The sequence below is a fragment of the Helianthus annuus genome, chromosome 14, assembly GCF_002127325.2.
Source record: "Helianthus annuus cultivar XRQ/B chromosome 14, HanXRQr2.0-SUNRISE, whole genome shotgun sequence".
Lineage (NCBI taxonomy): Eukaryota > Viridiplantae > Streptophyta > Magnoliopsida > Asterales > Asteraceae > Helianthus > Helianthus annuus.
In genome coordinates, this window is record NC_035446.2 from 89607392 (window position 1) to 89623879 (window position 16488).

At 38.9% G+C, this 16488-nt stretch overlaps 1 protein-coding gene across 4 annotated transcripts in view; it reads right to left on the minus strand.

The window, feature by feature from the left end:
• Positions 1-16488, minus strand: part of LOC110908598 — a 46998-nt gene that overhangs the window by 3701 nt on the left and 26809 nt on the right. For 2 of the 4 annotated variants that reach the window (XM_035982559.1, XM_035982558.1), the window contains exons 2-4: positions 13630-13680; positions 13270-13442; positions 6964-12529 (exon numbers count right to left, since the gene is read on the minus strand). In XM_035982559.1, coding sequence (XP_035838452.1) covers positions 9306-10406 — 1101 coding nt within the window. In that variant the 5' untranslated portion in view covers positions 10407-12529; positions 13270-13442; positions 13630-13680 and the 3' untranslated portion in view covers positions 6964-9305. Of the gene's footprint in view, positions 1-5540; positions 5779-6963; positions 12530-13269; positions 13443-13629; positions 13681-16488 lie in introns of those variants that run through there. The other 2 variants (XM_035982560.1, XM_035982561.1) reach the window with 2 other exon arrangements.

The following is a 16488-nucleotide window of genomic DNA, read 5'->3' on the forward strand; positions in this document are numbered from 1 at the left end:
AAGAGTGGTGACAATATTCGAAAAGTAACTACCTTTTCTTCTTCGGATTCATTTTCTTACATAGAGTCATCAAAATCTAACAGAGGATATCAATCCTCTCATCAATCATCTCAACAAATCCTTCCTAAAATATCTCTAACTTAATTGTGTATATTGTGTATTCAAAATGTTATTTGTCTTTCCTTATTATTTGCCATGTAATTAGCCCTTTAAATTGTATTTAATGAGAATTATTCTTACAATGCTAATTAGAGAGAATTCCCAGACTAATATAGTAGTCAGCCTAACTGGTCCTACCCTGTCCTCTCTGTCGATCACTTTTGTCTTCCCTGCCAATATTTTCTTTTTTCCTTCTCTGCTCAATCCGATCCCTTTCTTCAATCATGTCCATCACAACAGGAACCAAACTCCCCATGGCTACCATCCTTCATATGCTCACACTCAAACTCTCCCCTACCAACTACCTCTACTGGCACAACCAAATCCTTCCTTTACTCGCAAATCAGGAACTTGTCGACTATGTTGATGGTTCCATCTCTCCTCCGTCGAAAACAGTTCTTGTCGATTCCAAAGAACAGCCGAACCCTGATTATTCGGCCTGGTTCCTCAATGATCAATAGGCTGTCCCAATGTTGTAGAAGGCGCTAGTCGGGCGGTGAGGTACAGCCTAGGGATTAATCGGGATTAATCGGAATGGGATTTTTGTATGTATTTTTTCAAAATTATATATATATACCCAATAATATAAAAATAATACTTCAAAATTCACATAAGTACTTCAAGTTTCAGATAGTATGGTTTGATTTTGACCGATTTTGACCGCCTAGGACCGATTTTGTCCGACTAATATTGTCCGATTAATCTGATTTTTGACCGCCTAGGACCGATTTTGACCGATTAATTGACCGCCTAGCTCAAAATTAGGCAGTAAGTGACCGCCTAGCGCCTAGGCGCCGATTAATCGGCCGCCTAGGCCGATTTCTGCAACAGTGGGCTGTCCTAATCATCAACTCTTCTCTTACCAAGGAAGCGGTGGCTGAATACTCGGCCTCTCGACCGCACGACAAATCTGGGTTGCCCTCGAGGCAGCGTACAGCAACACTTCTTTAGAACGGATGCACTTGCTCCGTGATAATCTTCGCCAATTGACCAAAGGGTCTTCTACCGTTGCCGAGTATGGTCGCAAATTCAAATCCATCTGTGACCAACTATCAGCAATCAGACATCCCATAAGCGACATGGACAAAACCCACTGGTTCTTATGCGGTCTCGGCTCCACCTTTGAGAGTTGGTCCACCGCCATTCACACCGCTCACTCTTCCTTGCCTTTCCGCGACTTGCTAACCAAAGCGGAAAGCCAAGAACAAACCCATCATCGACCAACTGCCTCCTCATTAACTCGGTTCAGATCTAGGTCCTCTGGATCCGGGTCATCCAGTCATGGACAGTCTTCCTCCAAAAGCAACCGAAGACCTCCACATTGTCAATTGTGCCGAACAAATGGACATTATGCTAATAAATGAACGAAACTTTCCTCCTTTGCGGCCTCAGCTTCAGGAAATGAAGGACTTGCTCATGCCTTTTATGCCCAATGCCATGTTTCGGATGCCAATGCTCCCGACTGGACCGCCGACACAGGCGCCGATCTCCACATGACTGATGACACCGGTAACCTTAACTCCTTTTCTCCTTACACAGGGACTACATCGGTTACTTTTGGTAATGGACATTCCTTACCAATAACTCACAAAAGGCGTGTTACTCTAAATAAACATGTTCAATTAAACAATGTTTTGGTTGTCCCGTCTTTAACTCGCAATCTTCTTTCCGTTAGTAAGCTCACAAATGATTTTCCCGTTGATGTTCTATTCTCTAACTCCTTTTTGTGATTCAGGACCGAAAAACAAGCCAACCTCTCGCTCAAGGTCGGTGTGAAAACGGTCTTTATGTGCTTCGGGACAAGTCTTTCGCCTTTGTTGCTTCCATTTCGTCTAATAAAGCCTCTTTTGAATTGTGGCACAATCGTTTGGGTCATGTTAATTTTGATACTATTTCTATTTTGAACAGACTTGGTTATTTATCTTTTACATCAATTTTTCCTAAACCTATTGTTTGTTCACCATGTCAACTTGCTAAAGCTAAAAAATTACCATTTGACACAAATGACAAATGTGCTTCACATCCTCTAGATCTTGTCCATTGTGATCTATGGGGACCATCACCAATCATTAGCAAAAATGGTTACAAATATTATGTCGTATTTGTGGATGACTATTCTCGTTTTTCATGGCTATACCTGCTTAAAAACAAAACCGAATTTTATACGGTCCTTCCCACCCTTTTGAACCTAGTTCAAACTCAACTTTCACGCAAAGTAAAGGTTTTTCAAAGTGGTGGTGGTACAGAATTTGTAAATAAAAATGTTCGAAAAATCTTTGATGATAATGGCACTTTTCACCGTTTTTCTTGTCCTTATACCGCGCCTCAAAACGATCGCGCCGAAAGGAAGCATCGCCACATTATCGAAACCGGTTTAGCCATGCTCTTCCATGCTAGCGTCCCTATCGCTCATTGGGATGACGCCTTTAACACCGCAACCTACATCATCAATCGCTTGCCTACAAAAGTCTTAAATACCAAATCTCCCTTCGAGATGCTTTTTTCCATCACACCTACATATACCAACTTTCGTGTTTTCGGGTGTTGTGTTTATCCATATCTACGCGATTATGCTCCACATAAACTAGCACCACGAAGTATCCCTTGTATCTTCTTGGGTTATTCTCCCCAATACAAAGGATAGAAATGCTTCGACCCCGCAACATCACGTATGTACATTTCCCGGCATACTAGATTTGACAAAACATTCTTTCCTTATGTCAGCACCTCATCCAACACGAATATTGCCAACCTTTTTCTTTCCACCTTCAACGAACCCACCTCGTTCCCTCAACCGACCACTCCTCAAACGCACTCCTCTCAACCCGCACCTGTTACCACTCCACCATGCTCTTTATGCAAAACAACTCCCACTCTTCCACACACATCCGAACACTCTCCAACAACAGCCCAGACCTCACCAATTAATCCTCATCCACCCGAACCTTCATCTATGGTCCCTACTACCTCACTAAATCCCACATCCTCTACCTCAACCTCACCATCCACCGCCGCAACTACCTCTGAATTACAATAGCCTCCTTCATCCTCTTCCGCACCATCGCACCCCATGGTTACTCGCTCCAAAGTCGACACGTTTAAACCAAATCCCAAACACACATCATATCTTGCTACTGCCATGAACTCCTGTCTTCATGCTGCCCTCCTCACAAATACGGTTCCAAAAGGCTTCAAAAGTGCCTCGAAACATGCGCATTGGATGGATGCCATGCAAGCCGAACTCACTGCCCTTCAACGAAACCGTACGTGGACTCTTGTGCCACGACCAACCTCCACCAATGTGGTTGGCTCCAAATCGGTATTTCGAACCAAGTATCACTCCGATGGCTTACTCGATCGCCATAAAGCAAGACTTTTGCTCAAGGCTTCACTCAAATACCAGGTTTTGATTTTAATCATACCTTTAGTCTGGTGGTCAAAGCTTCCACGATACGCATTGTTCTTTCTTTAGCTGTCATCAACGGTTGGGCGCTTCATCAACTCGATGTTAACAATGCTTTTCTCAACGGTCTATCTTTCCGAAACCGTTTACATGGAGCAACCTCCCGGTTTTATCGATCCTCAATTTCCAACTCATGTTTGCAAGCTAAACAAGGCTCTCTACGGCCTTAAACAAGCTCCTCGAGCCTGGTTTCAATGCCTTAGCTCCTTTCTTATTTCTTACGGCTTCACATGCAGTCGCGCCGATCCTTCACTTTTCATTTTTTCTCAAGGCGATTCCATCATGTACCTTCTTGTATACGTGGATGATCTCATTCTCACCGGAAACAAATCCGTGTTAATCACCAACTTCACTAGCCGTCTACATCAGGAATTTGCCATTAAGGATCTTGGGTCCTTAAACTATTTCCTTGGCCTTGAAGTATTTCATGATACAAAAGGTCTCTTTCTTACCCAAACGAATTATGCCAATGACATTCTTGGTAGGGCCGGTCTAACCAATGCCAAACCTGTCCCCACTCCGTTATCCACATCCGATACATTTACCACGGATGGCACTCCCTTTTCCGACCCCACTCTTTATCGCTCCCTTGTTGGCACTCTTCAATGCCTAACCATTACTCGACCCGACTTGTCCTACGCGGTCAATCAAGCTTGCACACACCTTCACTCACCCACCGAAAACACTTCCAATTAGTTAAGCGGATACTACGTTATGTCAAGGGAACTATCTCTCATGGGTTAATGTTTACACATCCAACCACTTCTACTATCTTAGGGTACTCGGACGCGGATTGGGCACACTGTATTGAAACAAGACGATCAACTTATGGTTACTCCATTTTCTTGGGTGGAAACTTAGTCTCATGGAGTGTAAAGAAACAACCAACTGTATTGAGATCAAGTTGCGAATCTGAGTATAGGGCGATGGCCAATGCTGCAGCTGAGATTGTTTGGATCACACATTTATTAAAGGAACTTCATGCTCTACCACAATCTCGGCCAACTCTTTTGTGTGACAACAAGAGTGCTGTATTCATGAGCCAAAATCCGGTATCACACAAACGAGCCAAACACATCGACTTAGACTATCACTTTGTTAGGGAACTAGTCATGTCCGGCATGCTACATACTAAGTTCATTCCTACCAAGCTTCAACTTGCGGACATTTTCACAAAAAGCTTACCTCGGCCGCTGTTTGAGCAATTTCGGAGTCTACTACGAGTTCTTCCGCCGCCGTTTCGCTTGCTGGGGGATAACAAAGGATATCAATCCTCTCATCAATCATCTCAACAAATCCCTCCTAAAATATCTCTAACTTAATTGTGTATATTGTGTATTCAAAATGTTATTTGTCTTTCCTTATTATTTGCCATGTAATTAGCCCTGTAAATTGTATTTAATGAGAATTATTCTCTCAATGCTAATTAGAGAGAATTCCCAGACTAATAAAATCATCTTCAGTGTCATCTTGCGAATCATCCTCAGAGTCATCTTTGGATTCTTCTTGTATGGTTGCTTTCTTTAATGGTGCCTTTGCCATTTTTGAAGAGAGCCTAATTTTAAACAATGGTAATAATGGTCATACTAACATTCCAACAACAACATCAACAACAAAACCGAGTAAAATCCCACCAATAGCAAGGCATACATCTATCCCAAAGAATATAGAGGCTACTTATTAACATTCCAACAGCAAATGACAATTGCAAAACTAAACAAAAAAAGGTAATGAAAATTATACCATTAGCATTAAAATCGTGTGCTTATTCTTCGTCTGATGAATATGAAACAACATGATATATAATCCAACTTTAGCATGATGACGAATGAAATCATTAATCCACATAAATGAATACTCACCAAAATCATATCCACCATCACCCGTAGATCGACAGAAACCAAACATAACAGTCAAGGGAACAACAAAATCAATAAATAGTCGGTATTCAAACAACTCTAGAACCATATGAAAAGTGTAAACAAAATCTAGTATATGGACAATGACCAGTAATATAAACTGAAATAAGATCTGTTGCAATCATTAAATGGTGTGATTCATCATCTTAAGCACTGGCAGTAAACTGACGACGTCCTTTTTTTGAATGGGTTAGAAGTATTTATATCAAAATCTCTTGGAATCAGCTCAACTCAAACCTGAAATATGAGTACCAAATTGATGTGCTGAAAATGGGTTAATTAAAACTAACTAAATTACCCTAATTCTAGACTCTCTAAGCTTTAAATTTATAAAACTAAGACTCTCTAAACCCTAAACCACACAACCGGCAAGTGTACCGATCGGTGTAGTATAGCCTAAGGAAGTCCGAGTATCGAACCCAAGAGACTCTACTGATTACGCTAACGACTCTATCTAGACTTAGACTGACACGACTCAACTAATTGTTTATTGATGGGGGGGGGGGGTTTCTAAATATCCTAAAATTATAATTAAAGATTAACTAGGTTAATTAAACGCACTGGACACGAACTCACACGAAGGCTGAACTCAAGGATGATGAAGGAACTACCTAGACAGGAATCCTTATTGCTTTTAGTTATGATTATATTTGGAAGTTGTCTGCTATGGAACCGGGATCTTGAAATTCTCACCCCTCGGGAAATCTAAGGACCCCTAATCCTTCTCAAGAGCACGCTAAGATCCCCTAAAGGTTGTTAAATTACCGGTTATTAGACTCCTTTACAAGACATCTAATGGGTTTATAAAAGTATCCTACAAGGTTCACTCCCTTACGAGACCTAAACCTAGGATAGGCTTGTTTTCTCAGCTAGACTTGCTAGACAACAGCCAAAAGGTTAACTTCCTAAGAAGGACCCACCTTGCGGTTTAATCACTTAGACCTAGCAATAATCTCACACCTTACAGCTATTGATGATTAGTAGAACACTTGATTTTATAAGATTACCAATTATTACTTCTAAGGCTACTTATGCAATTTTCACCCTAAAGGATTAAAGATTTATTATGTGATATAGACACTCACCAAAACCTAAAACCCTAGCCCGACTCTATTATGTGATAAAGACCGTCACCAAGAATCGAACGAAGCAATAATCAATATTCAAATAACATCAAGCACGCAAACACATCTAACCGATAGAACAAGCCGTTTACAATTTATAAATAATCCATAGCTTCCATAAATCCAAAATATAAATCAAAACATATAGCAATCAATCAACCATATCTAGGTAGTTAAAGAAAATTAGCCAAGAACCATAGTCACTAAAAAGAAATAAGTCTCAAATAACAAACAATTCATAGTATCAAATTTGATGACAAAAAGTATATCAAAACTAATAAATTAATTATTTGCAAACCTGAGATTAAATCTTGATCGTGTCTTTGAACCCTCGAACCAATCCTTTTTCTTTCCTCTTCTTGATCGCAGCCGTTAAAAGAATTATAATTTTCGTTGATCGAACTCTACGTCTTGCTGCCGTCTGATCCCATTATAATATATTTTTCGTCCACCTGATATATGGTCCCCTCCTTAAAAATAATAGCCGTCCACTCAACCAATAAGGATTGCCGCCCCCTTAGCCAATCAGGGCTGCCGCCCCTATAGCAAATAATGGGCCTCCAAAAATTTGTTCCTGCAATGTTTCCCTTTCTGCCGTCCACTAATTCCCTCATGGGCTTGCGGCCCATTAATTTCTTCTGTCTAACTCTCCTTTTCCGAAAACAATAACAATTGCTTTATGTATATCTTGGATTTCGAAAACAATAATAGGTGTACCCCATATGCCTCTCTTCTCTTTATTTGTCATGACCCATTTTAATCTCTTTTGATATTTTATTCTTTCCTGTTTCTCGAGCACACCTTTTCAATTAATTGTCATCCCATTTTGCCTTCCATAATTGCCGCCTCAAATCCAGTTAATGTAGGCCCAAGTAATGTATTCCATATTATTATGCTTTCTTGACAATAAACATATATGTCTAAAGGCCCATCTTAACTTTCAACCAAATTAATTTTATAGAGATAAGTGCGCTCGACTCAATCAAGAAAAATAGTGGCGATTTTAGTTCAGTCATTGGCGCCCTACTCTACTCAACTGGCAGGTTATGTACTCATTACTCGTTTTTGCTTCATTTGCGCCAGGATCTGCCAAAACACAATATAATATAATATCATATTAAAACTTACTAAAAAGAATAAAAAACTATACAATAATTATACAATTTACACGGGACAAATATGTGTATTTTAACCTACATCAAATATCCCCACACTTAACTTTTTTTCGTCCCCGAAAAAGAATTATGCAAAACGGAATCATAGTCAGAATAGTCGTTCGGGACAAAACTTATGTTAATTAATTAAAACCGAAACTTGTGTTAGCCGTGATTGCAAGTATAATGATCCTTTTAAACCCAACCCGGTTCCAAGCCCTTATCATGTAATTTTAGTTCAATTATGGTCAATCTACCTAGGGTCTCACACTAAAAATCGCAGGTACACCTAATCCCACCTCAAACTTATAGCACAAAGAGAACGATCACTGGACCAATTCCCAACCGTCTTATATCAAAACCAGGAGAGTTTACAATCAAAATTTTTTTCTTTTTCTCTTTTTTTTTCATATATTTTTTTTCTCCATTTTTTTCGTGAGTCTAGACGGTGCTTTCCCAAAACAAGAGGCAATCCGGCTGTAGAGTCGCTATCCCCAACCACAGACTACTTAGTTTCGGTACTTTTTATTATTTGTTTCTTTTCATAGCTTTGCACGGTCGATTTCACACACCCTAGCGGTAATCCGGCTGTAGAGTCACTATCCCCAACCCAGACTACATAGGAATGGCTACTTTCATTTAGTTTCTAGCTCACTTTTTATTCCATTTTTTCAAGACCACAAACTCTAACGGTTTTAACTTATAACGGTGCCCCTTATGTTATTTTTGGTGGTTTCAATTTCCCCACTTTCCCTAGATGAGAACCCACTAGTAGACCGACATTAGGTATATTAAGATCAAAGGAACCCAGAACCGAATCGAGCCTACCCGCATATCCCAAACTAGACACAACCTCAATTATATTATCTCATATTATTATTATTTGAACCCGAACAAAAACCCGACTTTTCTATCATTTTCCGTTTTTATTTTTGCAAACTTCTTGTTTCAAAGGACATTTTCTATTTTTTTAATTTTTTTGGATTTTTCAATTTTTTATTTTTTTTGTATTTTTATATTTTTGACTCAAGACACACTAACTAGACACTAAACAATCGTTCCCATCCCCACACTTAAATTTTACATTGCCCTCAATGTAAGATGGAAACCGACTCAAAAACTAAAAAGAAATAAGAAATAAAAAAAACTAGGGCAAATCGGAAAGGACTTAGCTGGTTTAATTAATGTGTAAGCTCTAAAACTCTCGTCCAATCCAGCTCGATCGTATAGCATTTCATTCGCGATCGGCTTTGACACTGACTAACATGCTTGATAAATGCCCGAAATTTGAATAAACAGCTCCAAACTCACCCAAATGGAGATTAAGTACAGGTGGTACATATTCGAACCTGCATCAACAAAAACAAGCAAAATACCAAAGCAATACTGACTCTAAAAAAATTACTCAAAAACTACTAACTAAGACTCAATAAACAAAAACTACGACTCAAAATACAAACTCTACAAAACCTCCCCATACTTGAATTTAATCAGGAGGTTTTTCTTTGATCTGGACCCTATCCAACCCGTTTAATTCCACCTGATACTCAAAAATATTTAAAAATATAATGGTGGAATAATAAAATATTTTAAAATTTTCAAACGGGTCAGACCACCAAAATTTAAACATACCTGGAAGAGACCGAATGCGTGACATGTAATGAGAAGACCGATCGTTCGTGAACGGCTTCTTCCTCTCCATCTCTCCCCAACCTTCGATCCTCTTCCGGTTCAGATCCTTTATCTTCCTTTTCTTTGCCCTCTCCCGTGGTGTTGTTGATTTTTCAGCTTCACTTAGTACTAACACCAGGGGCCAGCTGTGGTGCTCTTCCTCTTCCACCACCACTTCTTCTTCTTTAATGTCCGTCATTGGGTTTCCTTCAAGTAAAACTTCTAAGTAAGCAAGGTCTCCCTGCGGATCAAACTCCTTTACCTCTTCATCTACCGGCAACCCATCTAGTTCTTCCTTAAATTCATTCTCCCAAGTCATCTGATCTTCATTAGATGGTTGCTCAACTTCTACCTCCTCTTCTTCTTCTCTTTCTACCTCTACTTTTTCTGCCTTACTCTCCACATATCCCCATATCGTCTCCCCATCAGCAAGCTCGGGGATCACTATCGCCTTATAATATGAGCTTTGAACTGTAATCCACTCATCATCATAATCGCCCCATTGTATTTGTTGCTTCTGCTCTCTGTTTTCCCAACCCATTTCCAACCGAGCAGCGATCGCACATTCTTCATACCAGTGTGGTCCACCACATTCTTCACACCTTGGATCCCTTTGCCGACTGAGGTCACACTCTATCATTGGGCCTATTTGTCCGATCATTCGATCAAGTATGCCGACCATTTTCGGAAACCTTGGATCCCCGCACTTCCGAAACTCTTTTATTATTCGCACGCAATTCATAATTAATTCCCTGAGCTCGAAAAAATGGGGAAACCTCTCCTTAGCATTTGTGGGATACCCCTGCAAAGAATATTGCTGTGGCTGCACAAAGGGGTTAGTATCATAATCCGCAGAGGACCCCTCATACTGGGGGCATTTAACTGTAAAGTGAGGCCCTCCACAAATTTCACACATATCTACTAGACTCAAGAAAAATAAAATAAATAAGAAAACAAAAAAAAAAACACGGACAATTAGACTCCTATGACTCAATCTACAAAAACACTAGCACGTATGTGTCAATTAAGTCCAAACAAAGTAATCAACGCAATCGCCAAAGAGTCCCCGGCAACGGCGCCAAAAACTTGATGTGCTGAAAATGGGTTAATTAAAACTAACTAAATTACCCTAATTCTAGACTCTCTAAGCTTTAAATTTATAAAACTAAGACTCTCTAAACCCTAAACCACACAACCGGCAAGTGTACCGATCGGTGTAGTATAGCCTAAGGAAGTCCGAGTATCGAACCCAAGAGACTCTACTGATTACGCTAACGACTCTATCTAGACTTAGACTGACACGACTCAACTAATTGTTTATTGATTGGGGGGGGGGGGGTTCTAAATATCCTAAAATTATAATTAAAGATTAACTAGGTTAACTAAACGCACTAGACACGAACTCACACGAAGGTTGAACTCAAGGATGATGAAGGAACTACCTAGACAGGAATCCTGATTGCTTTTAGTTATGATTATATTTGGAAGTTGTCTGCTATGGAACCGGGATCTTGAAATTCTCACCCCTCGGGAAATCTAAGGACCCCTAATCCTTCTCAAGAGCACGCTAAGATCCCCTAAAGGTTGTTAAATTACCGGTTATTAGACTCCTTTACAAGACATCTAATGGGTTTATAAAAGTGTCCTACAAGGTTCACTCCCTTACGAGACCTAAACCTAGGATAGGCTTGTTTTCTCAGCTAGACTTGCTAGACAACAGCCAAAAGGTTAACTTCCTAAGAAGGACCCACCTTGCGGTTTAATCACTTAGACCTAGCAATAATCTCGCACCTTACAGCTATTGATGATTAGTAGAACACTTGATTTTATAAGATTACCAATTATTACTTCTAAGGCTACTTATGCATTTTTCACCCTAAAGGATTAAAGATTTATTATGTGATATAGACACTCACCAAAACCTAAAACCCTAGCCCGACTCTATTATGTGATAAAGACCGTCACCAAGAATCGAACGAAGCAATAATCAATATTCAAATAACATCAAGCACGCAAACACATCTAACCGGTAGAACAAGCCGTTTACAATTTATAAATAATCCATAGCTTCCATAAATTCAAAATATAAATCAAAACATATAGCAATCAATCAACCATATCTAGGTAGTTAAAGAAAATTAGCCAAGAACCATAGTCACTAAAAAGAAATAAGTCTCAAATAACAAACAATTCATAGTATCAAGTTTGATGACAAAAAGTATATCGAAACTAATAAATTAATTATTTGCAAACCCGAGATTAAATCTTGATCGTGCCTTGAACCCTCGAACCAATCTTTTTCTTTCCTCTTCTTGATCGCAGCCGTTAAAAGAATTATAATTTTCGTTGATCGAACTCTACGTCTTGCTGCCGTCTGATCCCCTTATAATATATTTTTCGTCCACCTGATATATGGTCCCCTCCTTAAAAATAATTGCCGTCCACTCAACCAATAAGGATTGCCGCCCCCTTAGCCAATCAGGGCTGCCGCCCCTATAGCAAATAATGGGCCTCCAAAAATTTGTTCCTGCAATGTTTCCCTTTCTGCCGTCCACTAATTCCCTCATGGGCTTGCGGCCCATTAATGTCTTCTGTCTAACTCTCCTTTTCCGAAAACAATAACAATTGCTTTATGTATATCTTGGATTTCGAAAACAATAATAGGTGTACCCCATATGCCTCTCTTCTCTTTATTTGTCATGACCCATTTTAATCTCTTTTGATATTTTATTCTTTCCTGTTTCTCGAGCACACCTTTTCAATTAATTGTCATCCCATTTTGCCTTCCATAATTGCCGCCTCAAATCCAGTTAATGTAGGCCCAAGTAATGTATTCCATATTATTATGCTTTCTTGACAATAAACATATATGTCTAAAGGCCCATCTTAACTTTCAACCAAATTAATTTTATAGAGATAAGTGGGCTCGACGCAATTAAGAAAAATAGTGGCGATTTTAGTTCAGTCATTGGCGCCCTACTCTACTCAACTGGCAGGTTATGTACTCATTACTCGTTTTTGCTTCATTTGCGCCAGGATCTGCCAAAACACAATATAATATAATATCATATTAAAACTAACTAAAAAGAATAAAAAACTATACAATAATTATACAATTTACACGGGACAAATATGTGTATTTTAACCTACATCACAAATCGTTTATAAAAAACCAAATTCTCATATCTTTAAAAGCATAGAAAACCATCATTGTTCCCATTAAGCTAGTGTTGATTAACATTTAGTCAGCATAAGGAGGTATACATTATGCTATTACCCTACAACACATGATGTGTTTTTTTAGCCATCATGAATCAGCAATATTAATAATTCTTAAGAGAGGGAAATTTATCAACTATTAACTAATTACAATACAAAAGGTTAAAAAAATAAATAAAGTCAAACTGGTGCAAGTGAAAAATGGTAAAAAATCAACTCTCTTATAAAAAGGGTATGTTTGGTAAAGTTAGTTGTAACATTAATGTTTAAAAAGAAGTGTCCTGTAGATGTTTGAAGAAGTGCTTGACAAAAGTAGTTGTAGCTGGAGAGTGTAAGATATAAATAAAAAAGACGCGTAATTATACCTATACAACGGCAAAATTGCATACATGTTATTATATGCACGTGATGATAATATATACTGGATATTCGTTTAATGGTTTACATTTATTTGATACATATAAAGCTAAAGTTCAATAACTCAAATGGTTTCACTATTTGTGATAAAACATGACTTTAACCAAACCGTGTTTTCTTTCTGGCTTTGATAAGTTAGTTACCTGAAGAGGAGAAGAAACTGTTGGCGTTCTCTTGCCACTGGTATGAAATTACTAAACATATAAAGCTGGTTCCAACTCATCGTTTAACCATGCCCCGAGGTCTCACACATTGCAGAACTTCCCATGTGATCGTAACAACTAACTAAGTTCTCATGAGTGACTAAACCATATTCCTACAAAGTGAAGATCACAGTTGGTATTGTAACTTTTATACATGCTAACTAAAAGTATGCATTGAAATATGATTATACACATCAAATAATCCATGCATAGTTTCCTTCTTATTGTCATGCAGCTACCACAGTGGAGAAAGTGAAATAAATATATGTCAATATGTACTCACTAACTAATCACTAATACCTTTAGAACAGCCTCACTTCCAAACTCTTTAAGATCCACAAGCTTCATCACCTGCAAAATCCCAAACGAATTCTTAGATTTTTAAAGATGCTTTTTGATCTCACACTTACAATAACTAATTTGCTTATTGAAAATATACAGAAAGTCTAAAATATAGACAAAAATCTGTGACAACCGGTGATTTACGGCTCCTAATTATGCGATTAACAAACATTAGGACGATAATAAATAATGTTTACGACGCTAATTAACTTAACCAAGCCCTTGGAGTCCCAGGAACGTTTATTCGACTATGCAGTGCGCGTGTGGTGGTTTACGGAAAAATCTGGTAAATATTAAGCGACAACAAATTGAAACTGAACAGAATACTGACAACGCCGACAAGTATGAATGTTACACCAAAGTTTTATGCTTATGAAATTAATTTTGTGAATTTATTGGGCGTCGTGCGACATAAATGCAAACGTGGACTAAAAACGCGACGGTAGGAAACGCATCGGCAACGAAACGGAAGCGACGGAAACGCCTATCACCTTCGAAACTTACATTTTACGCTATGTTTAGCTCCGTAATTAAATTTTAGTAACCGTGTTCGAAACCGGATCGAAAAACGGATTAAAAACGATGCACAAAGCATTTTAAGCGCTTTTTACGTAACCGACGACTAAACGCACAAACAACGACTACCGACCGTATTTTCGTGTTTTAATACTAAAATCTTTTGATGTTAATGGAGTTCAGGATTTGACAACGGGTCTCGTAGGAATTACGGATCACTTACACATGAGATGGGCTTGTGGTCCCTGGGCCCAAGCCCAAAACCCACAAGCCTAAACCTGCACATAATATACTAGATCTTTTTCTTGAAGATCTATACAAAGTCTTACTAAATCTATACAAAATCATACTAAATCTCTACAAAATATTTGTAGAGATCTTGTCTCAAAAAAAGTAACATCTGACCTGTATATAATTTGAATACCCAAAACACAATATAAACCTTCTATCATCCCCTCACTCTATTAATACACAGAACTTGACCCTCTCCTTCTCATCTACAAATAAACCCAAACTCCTTCATCACCTACATTTTGAAGAGAACCTTATCTACAACTCTGAATTACACGTACATAAGCTAAACACCCTCTCGGTCACCACTCACCCTCTCTCTTTCGAAACCTTCTGCGCACCTACAAAAAAAATGGAGCCCCCTTCCTTCCAAAATTCTCTGCAATTACCACTTACACACACAAATCAATGTCACCCCCCCAAACTTTCACCCTCTGTCTCCTCTCCCTTCTCGGCGAAGACCAGGCTGGCGGAGCTCCGGTTGGTCTGGCGGTGCGGCGGCTCCGGTGGTGTTCCGACAGTGACAAGGTGGAGGGTTGGAGACGGTGGCGTGCGGCGACGGTTACGCCGTCAACAGGTTCCGACAACACACCCCCAACCATTCTAGAGAGAGAAATGGCGAAGAGAGAGAGGAATCGAAGAGGCAGGAGTCGCCGGAGATGGAGCAGCACCATCGTGAGCGGCGGCGGCAGGGGAGGCGACGGTGGTGAGTTGTTTGACAAGTTTCTCCGACAGATTTTCCGATATGGTCAGGTTTGAGGTCAGCGGGTTCGAGCTTTGGTTCAAACCATCGGGTCAACAGGTCCGGTTCGGTCAGTGGTTCGGGTCAAGCGGCTTCGGGTCAGACTCAATCTCGGTTTCGGTTGACTCGGTCAAGCCGAGTCGACTTAGTCAACAGATGGGTTCGGGTCAACACGGGTCTTGGTTCAGTTCGGGTGGTTCGAGTTTCGCGGCGCGGTCGGTTCAAGTCAACTCAGCGGGCTGACTCGGTCAACTCAGCGAGTTGACTCAGTCAACTCAGCCGGTCAACTCGGTTGACTCGGTCAACTCCGTTAGCGTTCGATACGAGAAGATGGTAAAGTTTTAACGGCGAATATGTTGTTTTTATATAGTTTTTAATTGAATACGCGATATCGAGCTTAAACCGAATAGATTAGTGCTTAATTTATATTCTGTCGCTTTTACAAAATTATTTGTGCTGATTATTGAACGTTGATTGAATTTTGATAAAATAACGACAACTGGAGTTGTCGGGGGCGTCCAAAAACAGAAGAAACTCTCCCCGTTTTTCGATAAAATCTGTAAAATAAAGCGTCTTTACGAAACCTAACCTTCGATTCAAATAATTGTTTTTAGTAAAACAAATACAAATATCGACGACACTTCACAACATCACGAAAGCGACAATTCGGAACTATTTACGACAATAAACATCGTTGTTATATTTATTCTAAACTTCGAAATTAGACAAGTCTTTTATAAAACCAATATACTTATTTATATGGTTTCAAACGGCGATAATCCGATTTCATTATTACGAATAAATATAATTTCTATATTTCTTTCAAACGTCAAACAAAAACGACGATTCCTTTATAAAATAAATATAGTTTATATATTTACTTCGAACATCAATTAATTCGATTCTTTTATAAAAGTAAATATATTTTATATATTTATTTCAAATAACAAACAACACGAATTCACTTATACAAATACATATAGTTATGTATTTATTTTCTGACACGAACAAGTCGAATTCTTTCATAAAATAAATGTAGTCATATTTATTTTCAAACACGACAACTCAACGATTCTTTTATAAAATAAATATAACTTTTTATATTTATTCAAACGCCGAAACGGCATATACATATATTTTGGAAAATATATACAGGACGTAATATATATAATACAAGTTTATTATATGTTACTCTCATACGAATACTTCTAAACGCACAAACGACTTCTCGGGTCGACAAGCGATGATAACGATATATTTATATATTT